The sequence below is a fragment of the Brienomyrus brachyistius genome, chromosome 9, assembly GCF_023856365.1.
Source record: "Brienomyrus brachyistius isolate T26 chromosome 9, BBRACH_0.4, whole genome shotgun sequence".
Lineage (NCBI taxonomy): Eukaryota > Metazoa > Chordata > Actinopteri > Osteoglossiformes > Mormyridae > Brienomyrus > Brienomyrus brachyistius.
Window position 1 is genome coordinate 8,848,394 of NC_064541.1, and position 22,943 is coordinate 8,871,336.

Genomic DNA, 22,943 nt, shown 5'->3' on the forward strand with positions numbered 1-22,943 from the left:
TGTCACGTTGAAAGTCACAACTATCCAATATGCTGCCATTGCTTGCTGCTATGGACTGCATATTTCAGCAATGGGTTGGGCATAATTAACCAATTTCTCGAATTAATAGTCAACTTTTAGCCAAACAGCCAGATTTGCACATGGTTGGTTGATTTATATCAGGTCATAAGCTCAAAAGGTTAAGCAGATCTGGACCACAACCAAGAATATAGACCAGAACAGACCAGGAAAACCCAGCAGTTTGTCCGAGTGGGGCTGGCATACCAACACTCAAAGGACCCCAGAAGACTACATTCAAATAGGGGGTTTCTTTTTATTGGGTTACAGCAGACGGCATCTTGTTAAAAAAGGAGAAAAAAAAACGCAGGCAGGATCGTACACTATTCTTGACGCGAGTCTGAACATGACACTAGAGCAGCGGTCGGACACAGAGAGCTGTCTGAAAGCGAGGACGACCTCCTGGAGGCGAGAAAAGGCCTTGAATCTGCATACTTAGAAAGCCAACAGGTATAGTTACTGGTACTGATGTGTCTCGAGAGACAGAACGACTATCAAAACAAAAAAAACAATAACAACCTAAACGAAACCTTCAGAGAACTGAAAAAGGCATCCGCTGCTCATCAGCCTTGGTTCCCGCGTGAATATTTCCCCCCGTTTCATGGTTCCCGTTGTGTTTCCAGCACAGGTCAGCGGTGACCTGTGTTTTCAGGGCATCACAGACAGCCGTTGCTTAACCAGGCAGGAGAAGAAAAACAGAAAAGTCACCTTCACATGAATGTTTTTTTTTTTCTTTTTTTCTCTACCTCGCTTATACAGTCGACACTCCTTGAGCTAACGCAACACGCAACCTGGGTTTGTGTACCTGTAGTCTTGCCAACAGATGTAGTGGTTCAATCTTTTAGTTAGAAAATGCAGAAAAATTCAGCTGCAAAGATTAAACAGGACTCAAAGGGACATGTCACTGCTATTACAAATGTAACAAAATCCACCCCCACCCCACCCCCCCCGCCCCGTTGTACAAACTTGTCGATACAGAAAAAAATATATACAAGGGCCCTTTTTGTTTAGTTTTGTGTGTTTTTTTTTTAAAGTGTAGTAATGCATTAGTCCAACTTTGGCACTCGAAGGTCACCAGCTCAGTGCTTCAGGTGCATTTCACAGTTGCTTATGCCTTTGACTTCACAGCACCCCTTGTGAAATCATTGGGTTCAAATACGGAAATAATAATAAAATCAAAACAATTGTGTCCCTTCTTTTCTCCTATCCTCCACATAAGTTATGGCCTGCCACCATCTTGACCTGGGAAAAAAAAAAAACAAAAGAATAGTTCACATGCTTTGAGCTGCACTCAACCGGCTTGTGTGTGTTTCCAAATCTTTCGTTTCCGTTGAATGCTTTTTGCCTGCGCGTTTGTCTGTCAGGTAACTGGGACAGCTTGAGAGGTCAGTGCAGAGAGAGTACCAGCAAGGTGAATTTCAAGTGGGGATTGCTGCCATAGCAATGGACGTCCCGCAGCATCCCAACCAAGAGAGCTTAGCAACAACCAATATTGTCTTAGGTTTGTTTTTTGTGGGTAGTGGTGGTTTAATGGTTAGGGAAGCGCACTCGTAATTGAAAGATTGCAGGTTCGAATCCCTGACCAGCAAGGCACCACTGAGGTACCCTGAGCAGAGTACCGCCCCCAAGCACTGCTCCCGGGGCAGAATTAGCTGCCCCTGCTATGTCACATATAGGTTAAATGCAGAGGACACGTTTCGTTGTTGTGCACTGTGTGCTGTGGCGTGTCAACAATGACAATCACTAAATTCTAGAAGTACCAAAATTGACACAAACGTGTACAACATTTGCAGAAATTCAAATTGTGTATTACATTTTTTCCGCTAACAATTTGCACAGTTGAATTACCCTTTGCATATACAATCCAAAGAGCTTACCTTACATGCATTATCCAGTCACCCTTCCAGAGTTGTCCGCAATTACCACGTCAGATTCTGAGGCCAGAGCCTTTTCCTTCAAGTCTGTGCTCTCATTTCCCACCCCCATGGTCACTGTAACCCAGCCCTCCTGATCCTCTCTACCATTCTTCTTGAGATCAGACATGTTCTGGCCCAGCTTACTGGCAAACCAGTCTACGATCTCCTGGCTGCTGAGCTTTGACTGCTCAGGCCTCTTGACATCATCCCCTCTTAGCGTCTTCGCCTCCTGGGACTGCTGCTGGGCGAGGCCCTGGGCACTTGACGGTGAACCTTGTTCATTCTGTCCCTGACCTCCTGGCTTCTGAAACTGATCCATCCGCTCTGGATTTGCACTCTTCAGGGCCAGCCGGCTGTCCTTGAACCAGCATACTATTTCGGTGCGAGACAGACCCGTTTGGGCCTCCAGCTGATTGTATTCCTCGGGTGATGGCCACTGGGTTTGCTTGAAAACATCCTGGAGAAGACCCAGGGCTTTGCTGTTAATAGGGGAAGGACCACTCGAGACAATGGTGATGGGAGATGACCTTAGGTGACCTTCCTGTTCATGCATGCCGTTGAGCGTTCCTCGATGCTGCTGTTGCAGTTTCTGCTCCTCCACCTCTACCTTCTTTGAACCCATGGAGTGTAACAGAGCTTGCTCCATGTTGTCCCTCAGCGCACGCCGCTCTGAAAACCAGCTGTCGATTTCCTTCTTGGAGAGCCGGGTGCCTGTCACCAGCTGGTCAACTTCAGCCTCGGTTGGGAGGCTGCTTTTCTGAAAACTTTCCTCAAGCATTTTCAATTGTTCCGAAGTTTTGCCCTTCACCCTCTCCAACAGAGGGAACTGGGTGGGAACCGTCTTTTGCTGAGTCTCTTTTGCCGACGGGTCACTATTTAAGTGCAACACACCTTTATTGTTACGAGAACGCTGGTCGCTAAACCACTTTTTGATCTCGCCTCGGGAAAGACCAGTGGATTCTATGAGACGGTACACCTCATTATCGTCTGGAAATTGGCTCTGGGCGTAGCTTGCCTTCAGCACCGCAATCTGATCTCTAGTTTTCTTTTGATCCAGACAGACAGTGGCAGTGGGAGAGGCAGGTTTCTGGGGGGTTTGGACTGATTGAATAATGGTTGGCCTTTTTGCCTCGGGGGCCACCACAGGGGCGGGCAAAGGCCTCTTGAGAGCCTGTACTACTTGATTGGCTACTGTAAGAGCAATTGGAGCACAGGTTACGGTTGACCCATTAGCGACAGGCGTCAACACCAAGCTGGACTGTCCAAGGAGCTGACAGGGAACAGTCTGAATCAATGACTGTGTGGCTTTGGTTGACTGTGTCAGAGGAGCAGGCAAGACAGTAAATGTCTGCTGTACTGGCTGGATGGTTCCATTGAACATTTTCTTGCGAGCCTCTTCCACCTCCTCTGGAGACCAGCTGATGCCTTGCTTTAACCGTTGGGTGGTGAACCACACCTTAATTTGTTCTTCCGGGTGCTTGGAGGCTGCAGTCAGCCAGGAAAGCTCAGCCTGGGTTGGGTAGGGGAACTTGTTAAAGGAGGCGATGAGAGTCATGTTTCCGTCCAGAGAGGGATTGTATTTGGCGGTATTCAAAGGGACAGCGATTTTTGGTACCGAGTTGAAGTTAGGTGGGCGTTGCAGGGAAGGCATAATGTGAGAGATCCCTTCTTTAAGAGCAGCTTCTGGGATGATAACTGTCCCGTTGACATTTAGGGCCGCAATTTGTTTTTTTGGGAGGTCTAATGTAAGGCCATCCAGAGGGTTCTCCTTCTCGTCCCACTTACGGAAAATCCGTTTACCTTCCAGTTTTGGTTTAACGTTCCTCCCACAAGCTGATCTATTGGAGGAAACATTGTCTTCGTTACTTTGGGAGATGGATGTGTCATAGACCACGGCACTGTTCACGCCTTCTATCGTCTGCTCTAAGATTGTCTGACTGTTGAGTTTGAGGCGCTTGAACTTGAAGTTGCTCTCACCGGGGTGGCATTTCTCATTGTGTTCTGTCAGACTGTCAAACTTCTTTGTGTTGAAGTTGCAAACAGCACACAGGTATAGGGGGTTGAGAATGACGTTTGGATGGTTGGAATCCACATGCTCTTTGAATTCGTTCAGGTTCTGAGTGGAAAAGGTGCAGTACTTGCACTCGTAACCGCCCTGAGGCTTTCTCTGGGGCTGCGCCTCTCCGTTCGGCTGTCCCGGCTCCACCCCCTCCTTCCCCTTGCCTCCGGAACTCACGGTGTCTTTTTCCGAGGTCCAGCCGGACAGACTCCGTGAAGACCCATTCTCGACGGCGCCGTCAACCGGTGCTTCCACGTCTTCTGGGATGTCCTGATCTGGCAGCTCGCTGGCTCGGATCATGCAAGGAATGGATGACTTCCTTCGACTTGCCATCGCTCTGATCCGGCACGACCTCGCTGAAGAACCTGGACTGTGTGGACAAGATGTCTCTGCGTTTGAGGAGGGGTCTGCCCCTTAGCCTTCACTTCTCAAACTTTTCTGCTGACTCTGAATGTCAGCTCCAGTTAAAGACTTCATGAGACTTCATCAAAGACATTCTGACCTAGACAAGCAGGAAATTCATAGTAAGTCAAAACATATACAGCTTTAAGTAACGCAAATAATGGACATTTTAAGTGTGATCTGGTGAGTCAAAATATCTACATATCTTTTAAGGCCTGATTCACTTTACAAGTTTATTTTCCATAAGTAGATATATTGACATAAATATCTGTTTTCCATCTATATAAATAGTCCTGCAGTAACTAAAACGTGCATTTAAATGGATGTGATTTTGCAAGGCTGTTTTCAAGCACGAGACCATTAAACACTAGTGTTTATGGGAAACTGTGAAAAATAACCTTTCGGTTATAAAATACCACAGTTAAAGATTGACAAACATCATCCGTGTCTAGCGTTAATGTAGCTCAACGACCCACACAAAACACTGAACATTTTGTATTATTGCTTCTGGGAATAATGTGAAAGTCGTGGGAAAAAAATGATTTATGGAAATAAGGGGGAAAAATCATATTAAAATATGTTAATTAGGATATATTCCTACTAGAGAAACAGCTCCCAGACTTCTAATGACCTTGAAAGAAATTAATCAAATGCAAGACGATAACATTGCAAATCATTAATATTATGATTCTATATTGATCGGCAACTGAGCAAAATACTGTTCAGTCAGCAGCAACGTAACGATCCAGACCAGGCCCTGTGACTTGGACGTGACATCTCCGCACAAGCATGTGGGCTCTGTCAGGCAGGAAACGGGCTCGTATGTCCCAGAAGGGAGGCAGATAGTGGGACACCTCACAGGCCCACCCTACAGAACAAACCATGGCCCAGAACTGCACGGGCAGACGGTCGCAGAGCAGTCGGGGCTGAATAAAACACATCTGCAGACGGTGACGATCTCAGGCCTGAAACCCAGCGGGTTACCAGCCGCCACAGACCGATGCTGGACGTAGACCGTATCAGGATTTCGTGGTCTGTGTGTCTGCTGTGACTTTTTTTGCCTTTCATTTGCATATTACTTTTTTGTTAAGGGGAATAACATTGTGTCTGTTTACTTAGCCCAGTTCACCACTGCAGAGTGCACTGCATTAAAAACCGCACCCACCCAAAAAAAACGCATCCATTCTGCACAGAATTCCGAATTACAAAATAGTCTAACTGCACGTTCATGGACTGCGGGAAGAAATCAGAGTGCTTGGGGAAATGTGCGCAGCCCAAGGCGAAGACTCTGCAAACAGACGAATCAATCCCCCAACCCTGGAAATGTGTGAAAATAGTGCTTCCCCAAAGGTACACACAAAAAAAAAAACACATTCAGCAACGTCAGATTATCAATCTGTAAAATCAATACGTGCCATTTATTTACTGATAAATGTGAGGCATCAAAATACCAATGGGAGGAGCGAAAGCCAAGTAAGCAGGACACACCGACTCATGGCTACTTCAAAAACACAGCTCTTTCTTCAAACATTTCCCAAATTCCAACTTAAGGAGCACTGCGGGTCCTCATTAAAAATTAAGAGGAGCTCGATTTCTATGCGGTAGCCATGGTAACAACAGACAGCGCGATGCCCTTGTGTTACCTCCGCTGCCGAATATTAACGATTTCCTCACAGGTATTAATTAGAGCGAGACGCTGCTAGCAGAGGGAGAGGAGGGGTTTCTGGGGGGGGGGGGCGGAGAGGGGGAGGGAGGAGGGGCCATGGTCCCAGACGCTCCTGCAGCAGAGCCGGTGGGTCTGCTGAGCACAAGCGGCCGGCTCCATGACGACGAGGGCCTGATGAAACATGCATGACGCAGCGTCTCCCTTGACGTCCTCGCCTCCGCGTCCAAGGAGACCGGCGCCCGCCCCCGACTGAGCACGTCCAAGCACCGGCGGCAGCGAATCCGTCATGCCGAAGAGCTAATCTGCCCAGACGCCCCCCCGCCCAAATCCGAGGCGTCATTTCTGGGACTCCATGCGTTCGGTTGACGCCACAGAACAACTAACAAAACGACCTCACCCATCTGCCGGCCACGTTTAAGGGGAGTTTTTTTGTAACTGTCAGGGAATATTTCCTGGGGGGGGGAGAGAGTTTCAGTTTTTGAACAGAATGGTGGGAAGAGCTATAAACGGTCATACTCACTCATATGAGATGGACATTTAATCTAACATCTATTTCCGCGAGAGCATTCTGTGTGTATATTAATCATTTATCCTGGTTGCAAGCATTGCAGTAAAACACATTTATTTAAGGTAATGTGCCTGAGACCGAAGACTTTCATTTGTACTATAGACACATTAAACTGAATTGTAGAAAATAAAAAGTTATATCAATGAAAATTTAAAATAAATGACTAAAGACTAACCAGGATAAGTGCCTGGAAGATGCATTGCAGAAATATAAAAGCATGTTCTGAAATAATCACGAATACCGTCCTTATATTCCCAACAGCTATTAAAAGCATACTTTAGCTACTGACTGAAAATCCTGCACACAGATCAAGACTGTAGCTGTAACAATGGTCAAGCGAGGAGCTGAAGCAGAATATCCAGAACAGAGGTGGAGAGAGAAGCGCCTGAAAGCACACGACCAGGAGGTGTGGGATCGATCTGGAGAGCCCCGAAACATAAAGTGACGTTCAAGGTGGCAGGGCAGTTAAAAACGATTCTTGTTGACATTGATTGGGGGGGGCAATTTTGGCGGTTGGATGAAACGAAACACGGCTCTGTAAATGTGGACACACAGATAGAAATGGCGTGGTACATTGGAGACAGAGTGACATCACAGTCGGCATTGTGATGCCGTGGTTTCAGGTAGTGACCACCTTGCTCACGGGGGGGTTGAGGGGGCACATGGATAGTTGGACATTTTTCATAAAAAGCGCTGAAAGGAATCTCAGAAAACCTAAACAGCAGGTAGGCAAGCTGAAGCACCAAATGACGGACGTCACATCTGCTCCCGGCGGTTACGAGGCGCTCTGGGAGGGAGGGGGGTAGCAGGGAACCAAGTAATAATACCGCTCTTCTCAGCGGGATGCCTGAATTTGGAATTAATGCTGAATTAATTTAAATCTCATCAGAGACCTTTAATACCTTCACCAGATCTGCACAGAAGAAGGACAGTCACTTGAATCTCAGTTATACAGCTCCTACTTGACACTGGAAGCGAACTACACACCACACTTCCCATCTCATTGGGCCTTTAGTGTTGTAAACAAGATGGCTACCTCAGCAAATGGCCCCAGTGGCTACTCTAATTTCTCGAAAAGAAAACGTTAACATGGGGCTTCAAGCCCTGTGCTTCCGGGCTCACTGTGACTCTGCACTGGACACACAGTTATGGATGACGGATGTTGGGCTGTTGGCATAAGAGGACTACATGTAGTACCGGAATACCAGGGTTCGTTAATGAGATTGTTCCGGTTCGAGCACTGTTGGCATCTGTCGTCATCGCGAGTTTCACTCTATGAAGAATCGTGGCGGCCGGGTTCCGACAGCCTCATCTGAAGGAGCCAATACGTTTTTGGGGACAGAAACATCTCCGCTATTTACAGATGGAAACTATTTTTACAGGTGGGTCGAACACATCCTCGGGATGTTGCTCCAGCCCTGTTTGGCACAATTACGAGACTGTGGGGATTTCTGCTCGCAACACCTGGGGAAAGAAGTTCCTAAAGTCAAGGTGCTCTCAAGCAAAAACTTCATGCTGGATGAAGCAAACAGCATACCCGCCATATCCTGTTCGGGCACTAGCTAGCTGCACTAGCAAAATACAACAGTCATAAGGATTTAACAGCATGGCACTGGGCTAGCCAGCGATGTCGGGTAAATGGCCAGGAATACTGGGCTGGTCAAACAGACACAGTCATGACTGGATAACCTTCCTACGAATCCTTCTGCTCCGTTTCCGATGTCCTCTGGACCCCGGACGTTTCAAGGAGCAACCAAGCTGCAAAACAGTTTGGCCTCAAGCCCGAAACCCACAAAGACCAATCCGGTTTTTCTCATTCAAAACGAACATCCCCCTTCTTCCCTTTTAATAATAATAATAATAATAATAATAATAATAATAATAATAAAAAAAACACCGCAGTCATGTGGACAGCCGTCCAGTTGATGATGGGGCAACCTTGGAATGAAGGACATTTACGGGGGGGGGGGGGGGGGGGGGGAGACACAGAGGATGGTGATGCCGCCGCTAACATGCTCAGCGTCGGCCATTTTGTTACAGAAAGCCGGCTCTTCCTCAGGAATAGTGCAGACCCAGCGAGAGGTCCCTGCTAAAGCCATCTGCGATGCTGCACTGCGCTACGTGGGGTCTAGGGAGGGGGGGGGGCTAGGGGGTGGTGGCTTTCAGACTCAGAGACCGAATCCCCAAGGCCCAGAATTCCCGTGGCTGCCGTCCCAGAGACAATTACGAAACGCTGCGGACGGATTCGCAGGGGCTGACCTTCGGGGAGGGGGGGGGGGGGTGTGCGGAAGGCCTGTTGTCCCCACCCCCCCAACCTTTCACCACCCTCACAGAAGTGCTTCCAGCCCCTAAAGTCACATTCTGCACAAGGATCACAGTATCAGTCAAATAACAATAATTACGTTCAATAAAATGTAATTAATAATAAATAAATTCTTAAATACACTGTGAATGGGTCCTCGTTAATCCAAACAGCCTGCTCCTCCAGGCTGCAACTGACCACATACAGGCCACAAAAGAGGGCTAAGAGGTACCCCCCCCTCATTTCAGCGTTTAATGATTGTGAATGTTATGCGATTTTCAGTACCGACATTGCAGAAACAAGCTGGGACTACAGGGTAAGTGGAACGAAAACCATCCGGTTGCTGAAAAAAACACCTTAACGAGAAGGAGAGGTCAGATCAGAACAGCTAGACTAGTTAAGGATAACAGAAAAGGCCATAAATGCAAAAATAGCGGCTCAGTACAGCCGCCGTGTTCATAAAATCATCTCTGAATGCACAACTCGTCAACCTTCGCAATGGTCCTGGAGACAAAAGGGGATCCTGCCTGGAACTACCTAATAAAGTGACACTAAGTGTATACTCCGTTGTCTCATTAAGATTTTAAAGCCAAGAATATGTGATTTTGACAAGAATTATGTCTGGATAAATGCAAAGTTCACTGTTTAATGAGGGAAATAATGATCCTATTATGGACACTTCAAACAGAGGAGGTTTGGGTATCTGCCCGTAATGATCCAGAACATTCTCAACCAACACTGCAAACACTGGGGAAGCCTTGCTTTTCGTCAGACAGCTGATTACAAGGAGACAGACACACATCATTCATTTAAACAGTTTCCACATTATCAGTTCATGGAAGCTCCACCCAGGCCACCCGATTGGCTAATTCCAGAGCCAATCGCATTTCTCCAAACTGTTTGGGGAAAACCCTCCCTCTTGGTGGTTCCCAGCACCACTGGCTTCAGGCAATGACCTGGGAGTAGGATTCCCCTCCCCCACCCACTCATTCGGGAAGGAGTATTCTCAGGAGGATTGAATCGGGATCAACTTTTAGCGGACATTTTGAAATATGTTTAACCTTTTTTTTTAAAAAAAAAAAGATTTGTAAGCTCCAGAAATGCAAATACACGATTTTTCCAGAACATCCCGAAAACATCACCTTTTCTGCCTGGAATGGTGCTGCCTTCTGTCATATCTGCGATTTACGGAGGTTAGTAACGACCAGTGAGTACTGCCAGCTTACCGCTCTGTGACCTCCATCCTCGCTTCCTGGCGTGGGTGATTCCAGCGGGCTTGTTTAGCCCCCCCCCCGCAGAGGGGGGAAGGGGGTGGGGGGGGCTGGGGTCGGTGCTGGCGGATGAGGGCTGCCCCTCCTCCACCCCTCAAACTCTGGCCCAGCTGCGCTGAGGTACCGGGCTCCTCCAGCCCCTGCAAGGAAAAAGATCCACACAAAAAAAAAATTAAAAAATCAATGGCAAGTTTTCAGTCAGTTTCCCCACGTGGTATTTCGGTAAATAAAAACAGAAACGCGCTTCAGAAGCCTTCTGGACCGGGTTGGTGGATTAATGACAAACACCATCTGTGATATTGTATCACGTCACTGGTACCCGCTCGGGAGCGCTGGTATTAATGTTCGGCGGCGTTTGACGGACATCTGTTTGCATCTTGCTGAGACACGGACGCCTCGGGCTGCGCACAACGTCTCGGGGTTATTTAAACACGCCTCTCACGCTTTTCAGGCGCGTCACATCAAGAGGCATCAGCCGCCTCGTTGACGCCGCAGCCGGGGCATCAATTACGCGCCAACAGGCCCGCTGGCGGTGCCGACGGGTAAATTCAGCAGAGGCCTGGCCTTTTATTCTCCCACAGCGGATGGTGTGAGTTCAGTGGTATGCCCTATGGCTTCACACCTCTGTCGCCCGAGCTTCCATTATCTCAGCGTGACATGGTGTCTTTATGTTGTCCGTGAGCATGTTCCCTATAACGCGTAACATCCCAGGGTGTTCTCCTGTCACATGACCCAATCTTCCTGTTATCCGCACTGGACACACGTTACGGAAATGATAAGATGTCAAACAGGTGAGAACTCGCAGCAGAGGAGATGCGTAAATCATTATGCGAATGAGGAAAAGCATTTGGGGATTAACTGATGGACTTAAGGGTTATGCTTGAAAACTCGAGGGAGAAAAAAAAAATGATTTATAGCCAAGTTCAAGTTCTGTAGCACATTAACAACCTCCAGATGTACAAGCTAAAAGAAAACAAAAAAAAAACAACCACATCGTCAGCTAGTTACAAAAATAAACACCCCGAAATCAAATTAGAGGCCTGTCCAAAATGCGACGCATCCCCACGACAAGCCCCGCCTCTCGTCGCAGCCGACCGGGTCAGGTGGCTTTGAAGTACTTCCTGCTGCTTCTTACTCGGGGAGGGTGGGGGATGGGGGTTCTCTGTGCTCGGAAACCAGGAGTTACCGTTATTTTATTTTTTTTTTTGGGGGGGGGGGGGGGGTGTAACTAGTCAGTTGATTAAGGCGACATTGCGAGCCACTGTGCAAACCTCTGCTTCAGTCATATTGTTCATTCACTACAAAAGCGAGTCGCAGGAATTAAATTCCCGAGTATCAGACTTCAAGCAGAGAAAAAAAAAATAGATAAATTATACCTCAAATCAATCCATCCATTCAACTTCTCTAATTGCTTATTCAGTACGGCACTACAATAAATCCGGAGCCTTTATTTGAAATATATAACCGAAATATAAATGGCTAACATATATAACCAAAATTAAACCGGATGATTAACAACAGCACGTCTCTCGCGCCGAGCCGCAGCCACTGCTGAATGAAGTCATGGCCGGCAACGGCAGAGAAAGAAGGGCCTCTTCAGCTCCGCTCAGCCCCCGGGGTGACGTCATCGGCCTGGGCCGGCTTAATCAGCCACAGCTCTGTCTGGACTTCGGGGGAGGCGGTAACAATCACTGCAGAGACCCCGCGTGACGGGGGACGGCAGACCCTCCCCGCTCAGGGACCAGCTGCGGCCGCGCCGATCATCCGGCCCAAAGCAGTCTCCCAGCCTGGACAGGCCCGTCTCTCAAAAGCAGGGGGGGCATTTTCTTAGGCCCCCGCTTCCCATGAATGAGTCACTCCTACTGACCTCCAGGCCCGCCGCCCAAAATGGCCCACGTTAGCGCTAGCTAGCAACTTATGGCCCACGTTAGCCTTAGCTAACAGCTCACAGCAGCTCACAGTTGTTATATATCCTCACTTCCTCCTCTGCAAATGATCCAATACAGAACTTTAATCCAAATATGTAAAACACGGAGGTTACCGCAGTGGGCATTAAAAACCCTTCCGGTGATGAGCATAGAACACAAGATGACCGTAACCACACACGGTCGGAGGTAAACGGTCTCAGAAATAAAATGTTCACACGAGTCAGGTGAGGATTATTATAACTTTACATATGGGTCGCGAGACTGGAGCGGATCCAAGATGCATGGATGTATTAGAATTAAATATCTGTCAGGCATCCAGTGTGAATTTGTGAATTTTACCTAAGACACTCCAGTTAAGCACCATACTAGAGGTAAGAGCTGTAGGGCCACTCTTGCAACTCAAACCTACAAGCTTTTGGCCATTAAAACGAAACTGAATTGGCCATCGAGTGTAGAGCCCCAGCGTAGCGCACTCCAGCCTAGAGGCCTGCACACCAGTGAGCGTCAGAGTGACTCCATGCACCGCGAAGATCCGCGGCTAAGCCAACCTACCCGGGCGGCAAGGGGAGTGTGCCCTCCAAAATGGCTGCCATCGGCAATGGAGGAGGCGGTGTCCCGTGTCACCTATTCCGGGGCACCCCTGCCGACAAGCCGTAACAAAACCGCTTTTCAAGCAGGTCAGGTTCTGTTTCCGTAAAAAAAAAAAAAAAATAAAAAAAAATCTGATCTTTTATACCCAGGATAAGCCAGAGAGAAAATACTACGTGCTGGTTACTAAATAGATGTTCCTACTGAAATTAAATCAGTAGAAGAACAACATAGGCCTTAAAGCCTCTTCTGAAGGAAATGAACACTGAAACAATGAAAGCGCTTCTTCTGTATTTGGCCTTCACACACGCAAGACCAAAAAGCATTTCCTACTAGTGTTTCACTGAAAGCTAAGTATATATAGTAATAGGAAAGACAGCATCTCGAGAAAAGCATCACACCAATGGCTGTCCTCAGAACTTCATAAGCCAGCGATCTCCAGAACCAGGGACCCCCTACCAGTAAAGTGCAGTCACATAACTAGCTATGTGAATATGTTTTACTACATGGGGGCTGAGTTCAATACCATTTTCTCTATATAAAACCTTCTCTGCAGACCTGCTGCAACCGTCCTACGAACCCCAGGCTAAAAACCTTAAACACCCATTTACTAAGTGACCAGAAGCTTCTAGAATCTGAGAGTGAAGAGAGACCATGTGCTTACGCTGCAATCCTGGATTCAGTCAGGACATCATGTTCACTGCCCTTCTCCAGCTGGGCATCAGTTTCTCCACCAAAAATGTTAAAACTAGACTAATCTTAGAGACCTGCCTTGTCCCCGTAGCTTCCAGGTCAGGCTCCGGACCCCGAATGACCTCAGTACAGGACAAGCAGTCCTAAGATTATCAATGGATTGATAGTCTTAGAGGCTGACAGAGGCTGGTTTAATATGGCAAAGATATCAGCATGTTGCATACATGTATTTTGTTTGCATGTAAAGTTAAGGCTGTTCATTAATTGAAAGAAGGTTCAAAGGTATGAAAACCATTCTCTCTCATCTTGTATATGTACTGAAAATCAGCTACTGCAGTGAGAAAAGGATCAGAAGAAAATAAGTCTAGTATTATTCACGATACAAAATTTATCGATGATGTCCAAAATAAACAGTTTTGTCACTGTGTATTCTCATCTGTTTACAGGGGTCTTATCAGTCAGTATAAACGAAGACTAGTGCAGGATCAAAGAGCAGCCTGGTGCTTTGTCGTTAGCGGAATCACATCGCCATAATCATAAATGTACTTCCATTCCTGGCTCGTGCCAGAGCTCAAAACGTTCGGGTAACTCCCCTGGCAATCGCCACGGGCCGCGGGGTCCAGGAGGAAACGCCAGATCGACACAAATCAAATTTGTTTTTGAAATAAAACTGTAATGTTGTTCCTGCGTTATGAAGTGCGAGGAGCTTCTCCCAGGGTTTCGAAGTGACTCTCACAGTTTGACCATCCCAGCTATCACAGACCCCGCACCCACCTCACCTCGACCCCTAACTGCTTAATGAATGCAATCATGAGGGTCGCTACCCCATCTCACTGGGGGTTTTGGTTATCAACCAGCTACTAGTTGCAGACTTTTGACACTTGCATTATACTGACCTTTAACAACCTGACTGACAACCCCACCCCCCAAAACCACTGGCAGATTACCATTCTGATACGAGAAAAACGTTGCGAAAATAAACCACCCTCCTGATTAACTCTTACGCCCTAACAGACCACCAGTCTCTTAATCAAATCACTGAAATAATAAAACGTACGTATGTAAATTTCATACATTCATGAGCACACAAATCGACACTTATCTGTAAGACACACAGAAGCAGGAATGTTTTACATAGAATTTTGTGCACTTGATATGTAAAGAAGAGAAAAGAATTATTCTCCTAGCGTGACATGCACACAAATTTTAGGGGATACATCTATTTAGTAAACACCCTGCTCACAGCCTGTCTGAAGTCCACAGGAACTGGATTTACACATAATTATACGTATATCAGGGTAGTAGTCTAGCTGCGAGCAGCAGCCCGTCTGATTGAAGCTCATCACTCAGGTGAAACTTTCTCCGAGTGTCACAGCTTCACTTCCTGCGGACAAGTTCAGATGCAGAGGAGGCGAAAGGGCCGCATTAACAAGTCCCGTTTCCTGGCCCGGGTAGGAAATAAAAACAACGTGGAAGGGGCGGGGAAACCGCTTGGTGTTCGTCTCAATTGCGAGATTCCCCTAGATGGTACATTTTGTCTGTCTGTTCAGCGTAGAGGAATAAAATCTGCAGATAGGTGTCGGGGTCTTGGAGAAGGGTGGTTGGTTTTAAAAAAGGGGGATGAACACACTGATGACTTTTCTGCATCTGGTATCCAAGGCGATTGTCATGCAAGTGGATGATCGTACCACGTTAATGCGGTGTACCCCGCCCCCCCTCCTCCTCTCGCCCCGCTATTTTTATTGCAATAGCCGCAGCAGGCAGTGCCTAGCCGCCATGCAGTATGGTGGCGGAAGGCGTCACCGCCGCCCGCATCACGCACGGTGCCGGGGCGACAATCCAACGCTGCGCGGATCAGCCGGGGCGCATCAGCCCGGCTTTGTACAAATCGCCTTTCGGACGCGGCAGCGGCGGCGGCGGCGCTACATGCGCTTCGTGCGGAGCGGAGCGGGGCGGGCGGCCGGCCGGGGGGGCGGCGACGTAACGCCATGTCGAAATTGAATTGGAGGCCATATTCTGCTGCTTATTCCGACACTGGCAAAAGTAGACATGTTCTCGGCAGCAAAAAAAATGTGCACCCCCAGGAACGATCGGGGGGAAACTTCTCATCTGCGGGAGCAAGTTATTTAAGCGGCCATGCAACTATTCAGGTGCCTCCGTGCCACAATATTACAGGGGAGGGGGGCCAGTAAAGTTCGGGGTCTAAGTTAAAATATTAATCCCGCACACGGCAGTGATGGGAGGGGAAGCCATCCGGCAGCGCGGCTTTAACTTTCCGACTTGTTATTGTCACATATTTCCTCCACTAGTCGGGAAACGCCGGAAAAAATAAGAATAATAATCGGCGGATTCTTTACCTGCCGTGCTGCGCTGCCCGGTTCGGCGACGATGGCGAGCAGATCCCGAACCGGCTTCCCGTCCAGGTGTGAAAGCGACGCGCAGCGAGCAATTCCGGAGATTCTCCCGAATCCCAAAGACAACAGCAGGGAAAAAAAATTCTCCCGATCACGGAGGGATCTACGCCAAAACCCACATGATCGCCTACGTCAGCGCACGCATTTGCATACGATACCGGCCGCACTTCCATCCCGGACTTTTCGGTAATTGCGCTTGGGAAAAGTTTCGGAGACGGTGGGGGAAAGAAGGGCAATTAATCCGATGCGAAGGGGGGTGCCAAGTCCGTGATGGCTGCATCTGGACTTCCCCTTTGGAAATGAATGAACTGTTTCTGTCCTGACGTCTTCCCGGGCCAGTAAACAACGTTAGGTAATTGAATATTAAGTACTGAACAGAGGGCGGTGGAAAGGGGGGGGGCATCATTTGTCAACTGAAATGAATGAGCCAGGTGAGGATAGCAGATTCCTTTATGCCGTTTCTTCTTTATTCCCTCATGCTTTCAGTCCGGTCCGCTGAACCCCCCCCATAGAGGCCGATGGTACCGGGTGACAGTGACAGACTAGGTGTGTATAAGAGCCGGGTGACAGCAGCTATTGGAATCGGAACAAAACTCCGCAAGCGGGCAGCGGCCCTTTGGAGAGCTAAATTATGCGCAGGGTACAATGCCCAGTCCGCCGTGGGCATTATGTAAACCGCCCTGAAAAGGGATTAGAGAGGTGCAGTGCAGGGCTATGGCCAAGACTTTTTGCAGCAAATGCCCCGGTTTGCGAATCTAATCCAACACTGAATTCAGGCGTCTATTTCGAAGAGAAAAATAACGTGCCTGGCGCTCCCAGAGTTTTAAAAGGTTGGTTCGCGACGCTTTCCCCTAACACCATATTATGGGTTTAAATACTATAAAGGAGGGAAGAATCTATTTCTTTTTGTGTTGCCAGACAAAAATGGGACTTTGGGAATGACCAAGTAAAAAAATAAAGCAATATATTAAGTCCACAATACTTTTATCTAATGCAAGTGGGGTCAAATAATCGTTAAATATCTTTTGCGTCAGAAATAATACAATAATTTGTAGTGTATTATCCCATGCCCGTGGCCTGACCAGGATAAAGGGTTAGATAATCTATCTATCTATCTATCTATCTATCTATCTATCTATCTATCTATCTATCTATCTATCTATCTATCTATCTATCTAATGTCAGTCAGTCACGATTCCATCTACCCATCTTATACCTATTTAACCTGGTCAAGGCATGATTTTTAAAATAAGTATGTATTTTAAATATCGCATGCATTTTCTAGAAATGTGATAGTGTATTTTATGGAAATAATATCGTTTGTAGGCAATATCCAATCTTATTCCAATATAACGAAAGAACGTATGAAATTGTTCCAACAGTGACATCTTCTGCCCCTTTTAATGAACTGCATCATGTATGTCAAATAATGGCAAGAGTTGGAGATTCCTTCGGGATTGATAAAGTATCTATCTATCTATCTATCTATCTATCTATCTATCTATCTATCTATCTATCTATCTATCTATCTATCTATCTGTCTGTCTGTCTATCCATCCACCCACCCACCCATCCATCCATCCATCCATCCATCCATCCACACTGTGCGGGAGTATTAATTCATAACAGGAGTGAAATTAGATAGTAGCAACTTATAGAGGAGTAATGACACATCAGAACAGTTCTATTCGTTCATGTAAATGCACTGAAAAGATGTGTGTTGTCGGGATCATAGTGCAGTTTATGAAAACACTTTGTATCCCTTTACACCTCGACCCCAAATACACTGCTGGATATCGCAAATATGGTTTATAGGAAGATTATGATGCCGATGACTTAATTGCCTAGAGGCTTATTAATGGGTTTCGAGGAAGTTAATTGGTCCGGGGCCAACCATGTGCACTCAGCAGTAAGGCTTATGATATACATTATTTATGAGGAAAGACTGGACTGCTATGCTGCATGGACACATTTACATGCAAATGGGAATCTAATACATTATAAATCATCCACCATCTTTGGCTATATTGGCACTGCCTTTCAAAAGCGTTTTATCAACTATGTATCATTTTGTAGTCTTTTGCTACATGTATTGCATCTTGTTTGTATTGCATGTTTATTTATAATGCATTTCTAAATATTTACTTTTATATTTATATGCTACTTAACTTATAGAATTTGTAAGTATAATGGTGAAGCCATTTTCCCATCTTGTTTCATTGTAAAAGTTTCACTCCATTCTCTCTCTCTCTCTCTCTCTCTATCTCCCTCTCTCTCTCTCTCTCTCTCTCTCTCTCTCTCACACACACACACACACACACACACACACAGACCTGTACTCATGTCTTTGTGGGGACTATCGATTCATTTCTATGGACAAAACTCGAAATGCCCCCCCACACACACACACACACACAAAACATGCACACAGACACACAGACACACATGCACCATATTTTAGATTTAATAAATTGATTTTAGGAATAGCTAGTATTTGCAAACATTGGGTGGGTCTCAGCGAAAGTAAAAACATATGGCCTGAGTGCTCCGTTTGAAATGTTCTTGTGGCACTTTGTGTTATGTGTCTTCTGTTAGGCTCATTTTGTTCTGGTAACACTCAGAATCACACATGCCAAGAAACTTTTCCTCCAGGGGAGGAAAATCATCTCGGAAAGGAAAATGTGCAAAAACAAGAGCGAACATCTCAAAGGGAACCGCCTGCAACTCGGATGCTTCTTCCCGAACATCTCTGGGTCCACTTCTGGCGCTTCGCACTCTTTCGTTTCGTTAATTTGAGGAATTCCAAACACCTGAATCTGAAATTACTGTTAAGCAAAGAGTGACATTTGCAGGGTCCACTTTTGCTGAATAATGCTTCACCCTTTTCAGCACTAATCAACATGAACCTGTAGGACCAATTAGATTGAAGTTTGCTCCTGAGGCACAATGAAGAGCATTGATGTTATTAGATACATAGCACTTCTGAATGCATTACTTACATTATTTGTGTTTATTTTATTTAGCTGATACTATTTAAGCGGCAAACAAGCGAAGTGGATAATACATGACAGCAGTCCTTTCGAGGGCGGGGCAGGTGCTCAGATGGTGTAGGAAGCCCCTTGGTGAATTTTTTGTGATCGACGGTTATCGAAAAGGGGCACTTAAAGCCGGCACTTTCAACTGTTTGGATCAGAGGGGCAGATGCTGCAGCACCTCCTCCACCCGCATGACATGCATGGCGATGTGGAGGAGACAACTAGGCTCAAGGGAAGCTAGTCTAAACTTCCAGTGAAGGACTCTAGCAAGTTAGCACTGGAGTCAGAGGTGTGCAGTGCATTATGGGACATTGCAAGAACCTATTCGAATCAAATTGAAGACCAAGTACTTGAGAAGTGTAAAATACATGCGTGGCCCATGTTGCCGAGGGACCAAAATCAGGAGTAGCAGCCTGAGAGCTGCAATACCACCATACCATCATTACTGTTACGAACACGTTATTAATTGAACTGACGCTAAAGATTTGCAGTAAATACTAGTGAAGATTATGGATAATGGTTTATCTTGGAAATAGTTAACAATTATGAAGAGAAATTCAATAACTATTCAGAAAGATAGTGTTTATTTGCATGTTATGCTATTTCTAATGTGAGGCAGCAGCCCTGATATGAATATAGTCAAATTAAATTCATAACAATACTACTATATCAGCTATATATGGCTCCACCTACTGGAAGTAGTTTTACTTGCATATGGTCTATACTATTATATAGTATTACAGCTGTTTAAATAATGAATGCTTGGTTGAAATGTTACCTTCCTCTTTCCAACATCTCCAGATGCTTCTCTGCAGGTGTCACTGAGGAGGGACACCATAAAGGGGAAAGTTAGGGCAATTCCCAAGGTCCCTGTGTGTATATGTAGGCATGTATCGATTATATTGTGGCGACCAAGTGTAAAGTCATGTAAGGGAATCTATTGGTTGCAAGTAAAACTACTTCCAGTAGGTGGAGCCATATACAGCTAATATGGTAGTATTGTTATAAATTTAATTTGACTATATTCATATCGGGGGCTGTTGTCTCACACCTCTGGGACCAGGGTTCGAGTCTCCGTCGTAGCTTTATGTGTGTGGAGTGCATGTTCTCCCCATGTCATTGTGGGGTTTCTTTTGAGTTCTCTGGTTTCCCTCTACAGTCCAAAAACATGCTGAGGTTAATTGGAGTTATTGGATTGTCCCATAGGTGTGCCTGTGTGAATGAGTTGTGTGTGACTGACTGGTGTGTGAGTGAATGGTGTGTGAGTGTGCCCTGCGATGGGATGGCGCCCCATCCTGGGTTGTTCTCTGCCTTGAGCCCATAGCCTCTGGGATAGACTCCAGACCCCCTGCGACCCCAAATAGGATAAGCGGTTACAGAAAATGGATGGATGTATTCACATCACCCAGCAGTCCAGTTCAGGGAAAGTGATTAGAAGATTGATGGATTCAAGCATCACTGTAAAGCAGAGGTAAATCTATGCGTATAGTATGTACATAATCTCAAAGTACTTGTATTGGTCAACTCAAAAAGTATACTTAAGTTGCGACAAGTGTTGCAAGAAAGATGTAACAGGAGTTAAGTTTGTGATATAAATTTTCAATGAAAGTAATGTTTAACGTAATCTTTTTTCTAAAAATAAGAGCCAAGTGTACGAAACAGAGTGGATGGGAAGTTATCTGGACAATAGTCTTATTGAAGCAAAATGTCAGCCAGGACGGAAGCCATCTGCATTTTGGCATTGAGTGAAGATGACTAGGTCACATGGGAAAGCCCCCCGCAGAGACAGGGTCGTGCACATTCATATGGACGTGGTGGCAGGGCCTGGCGGGAGGGAGGGGGGGGTGGTAAGGTGAGGCCTTCCAAAAGAGTTAGAGAGGCACTCTCCCTGTGGAGGATTATATGGACCCAGCTCGAGCCAAGACAAGGGAGCAGAGGTAATGCGGGGTGGGGGGGGGGGGGGGGATTTCAGCTTCAGCTGTGCAGCAGAGACCGTGGGGATGACGTCCGCTGGCCAGCATGTGTGTCTATGAGAAAGCAAAGCCTCAGCATGAAACTGGAGCTTCTGCATGGACCTTCCTGAAGGATACCCCATCCCGAGGGCTGACGCAAGGGATCGAATGACATCACACCACTCACCCCCCCACCACGACCTCAACGTTTATATCAATTTTCTGTAACCACTTATCCGATTAGCGCCGTAATGATCTGCATCCTATCCGGGCATAAGGGTTACTACATGTAACCGGCCCATCAAGGGCCATGTGTCCACACCACGCGGGGTGATTCATCCACGTACTACTGATAATTTGCAGCTTGCTAATTCCTGAGAAAATGCCAGATCTCGACCAAAACGACAATGTACAAATGCGATTAATATTAAAACATTGGTTTATATTAGCTGTATGCCATACAGCTATAAGCTGATCTCATGATGTTAGCAGTCAAGACATAATTAGTTTAAGTAAGATATGGGTAAACTGAAAATACACCAGATTTACTTTCCGAAAATGTCTGCTTATGAATTGAAGAAATAGATTATTCAGCATATTTGTCCTTGTGGATTAGAACATGTGTAATTCCTGTAGTCCCTTTAATCAGTTGCTAAGGTGCTCACGTAGATAAACGGTTCACATACAGGTCCTCTCAACTCAAGGACTGAGATTGTCCTTCTTCCCTAATCAAAGCGCAAACATGGGATGCTATATACAAAACGTCCATTAGAGGGCGCTAGTTTGCCACGACGCGTGTCTCCGCTGCGCAAAACTGGAGCGTAACTTTCTCTCCGAAGGCAATTAAACATGTCGCCAGAACATTTAAGCTGAAATTCCCTAGTTTGGTTAAGGTAGTCAAATGTTGGCTCAAAATAAATTTTGCCCAGAGGTATACATCAGTCTGTTAAAAGCAGTGATGCCAGCTTCAATCTCTGACTTGGATTTTTTTTTATTATTTCTGTATATATATATATATATATATATATATATATATATATATATATATATACACGCACTGATTAGTTATAACATTAAAACTACTGTTGAAATTGATGTGTTGGAAGTGGGAGAAATGGACAAACATAAGGATCTGTGTGGCTTTAACAAGGGTGATGTGTGTGGGGAGTGAAGGCAAGCCTGTCTGGTCCGATCCCACAGGAGAATTACTTTAGCACAGATTGCTGAAAAAGTTCATACTGGCTATGATAGAAAGGTGTCGGAACACACTGTGTATGGGGCTGCAGAGCCACAGACCAGTCACAGTACCCATGGTGACCCCTGTCCTCCACTGAAAGCTCCTACAATGGGCATGCAGGTGTCAGAACTGGACCATGGAACAATGGAAGAAGGTGGCCTGGTCTGATGAGTCACGTTTTCTGTTACATCATGTGGATGGCAGGATTGTACTAGCAATGAACTATGGGGAAAAGGTTAGCCAGGCGGTGAGATGCTCTGGGCAATGTTCTGTTGGGAAACCTTGGGTCCAGGCATTCATACGAATGTTACTTTGACATTTACCAACCTAAATATTGTTATGGACCAAGTACAGCCCTTAAGGCCAGCCATATTCACAGATAGCAGTGGCCTCTTTCAGCAGGATAATGCGTCTGGCCACACTGCAAAAAACTGTTCAGGAACGGTTTGAGGATCATGAGAAAGAGTTCAAGGTGTCGACTTGGCCTCCAAGTTCCCCAGATCTCAATCCAACTGAGCATCAGTGGGATGTGCTGGACAAACAAGTCCGATCCATGGAGGTCCCACCTCACAACTTACAAGATTTAATGAATCTGCTGCTAACGTCTTGGTGTGAGATACCAACAGGACACCTTCAGAGGTCCATGATACGTTTCATTCATTGGTTATCACCAGACCCCATCTTCAGCCTCCATATGCGTGTGAGAAGACAATAAAACAAATCTCAGGAAAGCACAAGACTACCAGAGAATTACACAAACGCTGGGCTTGTAAAATATGTTACCAGTAGCCATAATATAGAGTTATCATGTCCCTCTACACCTCCGTCGGGTTAATGCATGTAGAATATAGGAAA

The 22,943-nt window shown here is 46.2% G+C and overlaps 1 protein-coding gene across 2 annotated transcripts; it reads right to left on the minus strand.

The window, feature by feature from the left end:
* Positions 1–1,013: 1,013 nt before the first annotated feature.
* Positions 1,014–16,160, minus strand: LOC125749298 (zinc fingers and homeoboxes protein 2-like). 2 transcript variants are annotated; one of them, XM_049026415.1, is made up of 4 exons: positions 15,808–16,160; positions 10,197–10,381; positions 1,935–4,534; positions 1,014–1,299 (listed from the first exon to the last, which is right to left on the minus strand). In XM_049026415.1, the coding sequence occupies exon 3, from the start codon at positions 4,363–4,365 to the stop codon at positions 1,945–1,947; it is 2,421 nt and encodes an 806-aa protein (XP_048882372.1). In that variant the 5' UTR covers positions 4,366–4,534; positions 10,197–10,381; positions 15,808–16,160; the 3' UTR covers positions 1,014–1,299; positions 1,935–1,944. The 2 variants fall into 2 exon arrangements, with proteins under 2 accessions (XP_048882372.1, XP_048882373.1); XM_049026416.1 differs by lacking the exon at positions 15,808–16,160 and adding an exon at positions 12,722–12,855.
* Positions 16,161–22,943: the final 6,783 nt, after the last annotated feature.

Bases quoted from the DNA above. Each gene is read 5' to 3' on its own strand.
- LOC125749298 (XM_049026415.1), bottom strand. From the start codon at position 4,365: ATGGCAAGTCGAAGGAAGTCATCCATTCCTTGCATGATCCGAGCCAGC.